The sequence below is a fragment of the Rhinichthys klamathensis genome, unplaced genomic scaffold (assembly GCF_029890125.1).
Source record: "Rhinichthys klamathensis goyatoka isolate OS25496 unplaced genomic scaffold, OSU_Roscu_1.1 h1tg000406l_1, whole genome shotgun sequence".
NCBI classification, from domain to species: domain Eukaryota; kingdom Metazoa; phylum Chordata; class Actinopteri; order Cypriniformes; family Leuciscidae; genus Rhinichthys; species Rhinichthys klamathensis.
Genome location: NW_026606907.1, coordinates 1,420,001 through 1,425,000, shown reverse-complemented (window position 1 = coordinate 1,425,000; position 5,000 = coordinate 1,420,001). Strand labels below are relative to the sequence as shown.

General features: G+C 44.3%; 1 protein-coding gene across 2 annotated transcripts in view; it reads left to right on the top strand.

Annotated features, from left to right (window-relative positions):
• The window catches only part of galns (galactosamine (N-acetyl)-6-sulfatase), a 55,501-nt gene extending 51,941 nt beyond the window's left edge, over window positions 1-3,560 (top strand). Inside the window, exon 14 of one of the 2 annotated variants that reach the window (XM_056234805.1) lies at window positions 3,389-3,560. In XM_056234805.1, coding sequence (XP_056090780.1) covers window positions 3,389-3,475 — 87 coding nt within the window. In that variant the 3' untranslated portion in view covers window positions 3,476-3,560. The remainder of the gene's footprint in view (window positions 1-3,388) is intronic. The other variant, XM_056234806.1, reaches the window with a different exon arrangement.
• Window positions 3,561-5,000: the final 1,440 nt, after the last annotated feature.

The following is a 5,000-nucleotide window of genomic DNA, read 5'->3' as shown; positions in this document are numbered from 1 at the left end:
GTAACAGCGCCATCATGTGTTCACTGACGGTAACAGCGCCGTCATGTGTTAACTGACAGTAACAGCGCCATCATGTGTTCACTGACGGTAACAGCGCCATCATGTGTTCACTGACGGTAACAGCGCCATCATGTGTTCACTGACGGTAACAGCGCCATCATGTGTTCACTGACGGTAACAGCGCCATCATGTGTTCACTGACGGCAACAGTGCCATCATGTGTTCACTGACGGTAACAGCGCCGTCATGTGTTAACTGACAGTAACAGCGCCATCATGTGTTCACTGACAGTAACAGCGCCATCATGTGTTCACTGACGGTAACAGCGCCGTCATGTGTTCACTGACGGTAACAGCGCCATCATGTAACAGCGCCATCTTGTGTTCACTGACGGTAACAGCGCCATCATGTGTTCACTGACGGTAACAGCGCCGTCATGTGTTCACTGACGGTAACAGCGCCATCATGTAACAGCGCCATCATGTGTTCACTGACGGTAACAGCGCCATCATGTGTTCACTGACGGTAACAGCGCCATCATGTGTTCACTGACGGTAACAGCGCCATCATGTGTTCACTGACGGTAACAGCGCCATCATGTAACAGCGCCATCATGTGTTCACTGACGGTAACAGCGCCGTCATGTGTTCACTGACGGTAACAGCGCCGTCATGTGTTCACTGACGGTAACAGCGCCATCATGTGTTCACTGACGGTAACAGCGCCATCATGTAACAGCGCCATCATGTGTTCACTGACGGTAACAGCGCCGTCATGTGTTCACTGACGGTAACAGCGCCATCATGTGTTCACTGACGGTAACAGCGCCATCATGTGTTCACTGACGGTAACAGCGCCGTCATGTGTTCACTGACGGTAACAGCGCCGTCATGTGTTCACTGACGATAACAGCGCCATCATGTGTTCACTGACGGTAACAGCGCCGTCATGTGTTCACTGACGGTAACAGCGCCGTCATGTGTTCACTGACGGTAACAGCGCCATCATGTGTTCACTGACAGTAACAGCATCAGAGTCATGTGTTCACTGACAGTAACAGCGCCATCATGTGTTCACTGACGGTAACAGCGCCATCATGTGTTCACTGACGGTAACAGCGCCATCATGTGTTCACTGACGGTAAGAGCGCCGTCATGTGTTCACTGACGGTAACAGCGCCGTCATGTGTTCACTGACGGTAACAGCGCCGTCATGTGTTAACCGACGGTAACAGCGCCGTCATGTGTTCACTGACAGTAACAGCGCCGTCATGTGTTCACTGATGTGTTCACTGACGGTAACAGCGCCGTCATGTGTTCACTGATGTGTTCACTGACGGTAACAGCGCCATCATGTGTTCACTGATGGTAACAGCGCCGTCATGTGTTCACTGACAGTAACAGCGCCGTCATGTGTTCACTGACAGTAACAGCGCCATCATGTGTTCACTGACGGTAACAGCGCCGTCATGTAACAGCGCCATCATGTGTTCACTGACAGTAACAGCGCCATCATGTGTTCACTGACAGTAACAGCGCCGTCATGTGTTCACTGACAGTAACAGCGCCATCATGTGTTCACTGACGGTAACAGCGCCATCATGTGTTCACTGATGGTAAGAGCGCCGTCATGTGTTCACTGACGGTAACAGCGCCGTCATGTGTTCACTGACGGTAACAGCGCCGTCATGTGTTCATTGACGGTAACAGCGCCATCATGTGTTCACTGACGGTAACAGCGCCGTCATGTGTTCACTGATGTGTTCACTGACGGTAACAGCGCCATCATGTGTTCACTGACGGTAACAGCGCCGTCATGTGTTCACTGACGGTAACAGCGCCGTCATGTGTTCACTGACGGTAACAGCACCATCATATGTTCACTGACGGTAACAGCACCATCATGTGTTCACTGACGGTAACAGCGCCGTCATGTGTTCACTGACGGTAACAGCGCCGTCATGTGTTCACTGACGGTAACAGCACCATCATATGTTCACTGACGGTAACAGCACCATCATGTGTTCATTGACGGTAACAGCGCCATCATGTGTTCACTGACGGTAACAGCGCCATCATGTGTTCATTGACGGTAACAGCGCCGTCATGTGTTCACTGACAGTAACAGCGCCGTCATGTGTTCACTGACGGTAACAGCGCCGTCATGTGTTCACTGACGGTAACAGCACCGTCATGTGTTCACTGACGGTAACAGCGCCGTCATGTGTTCGCTGACGGTAACAGCACCATCATGTGTTCACTGACGGTAACAGCACCATCATGTGTTCACTGACGGTAACAGCGCCATCATGTGTTCACTGACAGTAACAGCACCATCATGTGTTCATTGACAGTAACAGCGCCATCATGTGTTCATTGACGGTAACAGCGCCATCATATGTTCATTGACGGTAACAGCGCCGTCATGTGTTCATTGACAGTAACAGCGCCGTCATGTGTTCATTGACAGTAACAGCGCCATCATGTGTTCACTGACGGTAACAGCGCCATCATGTGTTCATTGACGGTAACAGCGCCGTCATGTGTTCACTGACGGTAACAGCGCCGTCATGTGTTCACTGACAGTAACAGCGCCATCATGTGTTCACTGACAGTAACAGCGCCATCATGTGTTCACTGAGAGTAACAGCGCCATCATGTGTTCACTGACAGTAACAGCGCCATCATGTGTTCACTGAGAGTAACAGCGCCATCATGTGTTCACTGACAGTAACAGCGCCGTCATGTGTTCACTGACAGTAACAGCGCCATCATGTGTTCACTGAGAGTAACAGCGCCATCATGTGTTCACTGACAGTAACAGCGCCGTCATGTGTTCACTGACAGTAACAGCGCCGTCATGTGTTCACTGACAGTAACAGCGCCGTCATGTGTTCACTGACAGTAACAGCGCCATCATGTGTTCACTGACAGTAACAGCGCCGTCATGTGTTCACTGACAGTAACAGCGCCGTCATGTGTTCACTGACAGTAACAGCGCCGTCATGTGTTCACTGACAGTAACAGCGCCGTCATGTGTTCACTGAGAGTAACAGCGCCATCATGTGTTCACTGACAGTAACAGCGCCGTCATGTGTTCACTGACAGTAACAGCGCCGTCGTGTGTTCACTGACAGTAACAGCGCCATCGTGTGTTCACTGACAGTAACAGCGCCATCATGTGTTCACTGACAGTAACCGCGCCATCATGTGTTCACTGACAGTAACAGCGCCATCATGTGTTCACTGACAGTAACAGCGCCATCATGTGTTCACTGACAGTAACAGCGCCATCATGTGTTCACTGACAGTAACAGCGCCATCATGTGTTCACTGACAGTAACAGCATCAGAGTGTCTTTTAGCATCTTCTTTCTGTGTTCTCCTCAGAACTGGAGTCCTGCTGGCTGTGAGCGACTGGGAAAGTGTCTGAAAGCGCCCGAGTCCAAGCCGTGGAAGTGTGACTGGCCACATTAATGGAGTTTATTATCCACAAGATTCCAGTTTAAAATGATTTTTGTATTTTTTGTGTCTTTAAAGGGATAATTCACCCAAAAATTAAAGTTAGCCCATGATATACTCTACCTCAAGCCATCCTAGGTGTATATGACATTCTTCTTTCAGGCGAATACAATCGGAGTTATATAAAAAAATGTCCATAAAAGTGTGTCTATCCATCATAAAAGTGCATCTGTCCATCATAAAAGTGCATCTATCCATCATAAAAGTGTATCATACAAATTCACTTTTATGATGGATAGATACACTTTTATGGACATTTTTTAACATAACTCCGATTGTATTCATCTGGAGAAGAATGTCATATACACCAATGACTCGAGGGAGAGTAAATCATGGGCTAATTTTCACTTTTGGGTGAACTAACCCTTTAATTTAGTGTTTTAAATCCTTTCACATTTTGATGTCAAGAAGGAGTGTAACTTTCATCTTATATTTTGTGTTAATGAATATTGTTATGCTTTTGGAAGATTGAATGTTTCTGTCATGTTGAAACGGCATCGGGACTGAAGAGTGCAGATCGTTGGAGAATATACATGTTCATAGAAACATCGACTGACGAACTCGATTACCAAAACACACCATCATCCGTAAATACTGTATATTTATTTTTAGTTAAAGCATAATTTTGACTGTACATGATTGTAAAATTGTTTGCATAGGATCACGTTATTCTCTTTTATTTTGATATCTGTGCAATTCATTTAAATCAACTCTTCTTTAATTTTTTCTTAGGGGGCAATAAATTATTTTTAAAACTTGTTTATATAATAAAGTACAATAAAAATGTAAACAATGGCGTTATGATTTAAAATCAGTTGAATTTAACCCACTGCCTTCATAAACTTTTAGTATGCCACTTTTCATATATATTGGCCTATATTAAAATATAATTGCAACTTTTATCTCACAATTTTGACTCTATATCATGCAATTCTGAGATAAAATTGTGAAAATTCAGAATTGTGTCAAAGTTGCAATTACCTTTTTTATTTTTTATTCTGTGGCTCAAATCTCAGCAATCTAGTCTTTGTTTTGGTGAATAAACAATAAATTTATCTCACATTTTATAAAAGTAGATCGGTTAAACATTCTCCCAAAAACATTTTATCTGATTGCAATGATAAAATAAATGGTGCAAAGTTTGTTCCTCAATTTTACAGAATACACACATTCAAAACATCAACTAAAGTTGCAATCTGGGAGTCTGTTGTGTGGATATTATGCAAATATTGTGTAATAAAAAAGTATGATTCTTCAGCGTAATCTTTTCCAGTGAATACTGTCAACAACTGTTCCAGAACAAATACATCTAGTGTAAAATATTATGTGTGCTATGCTTTATATGTTTATTGTCAGTCACTTTATATAGCTATATATAATGTTTTTCGTAATACTTTTTTCATTTACAAAAAATAAAAGTATGTAACAAATACTACAGTATACTATTTATTTGTTTTTCTTCGATATAATTTTTAAAAAA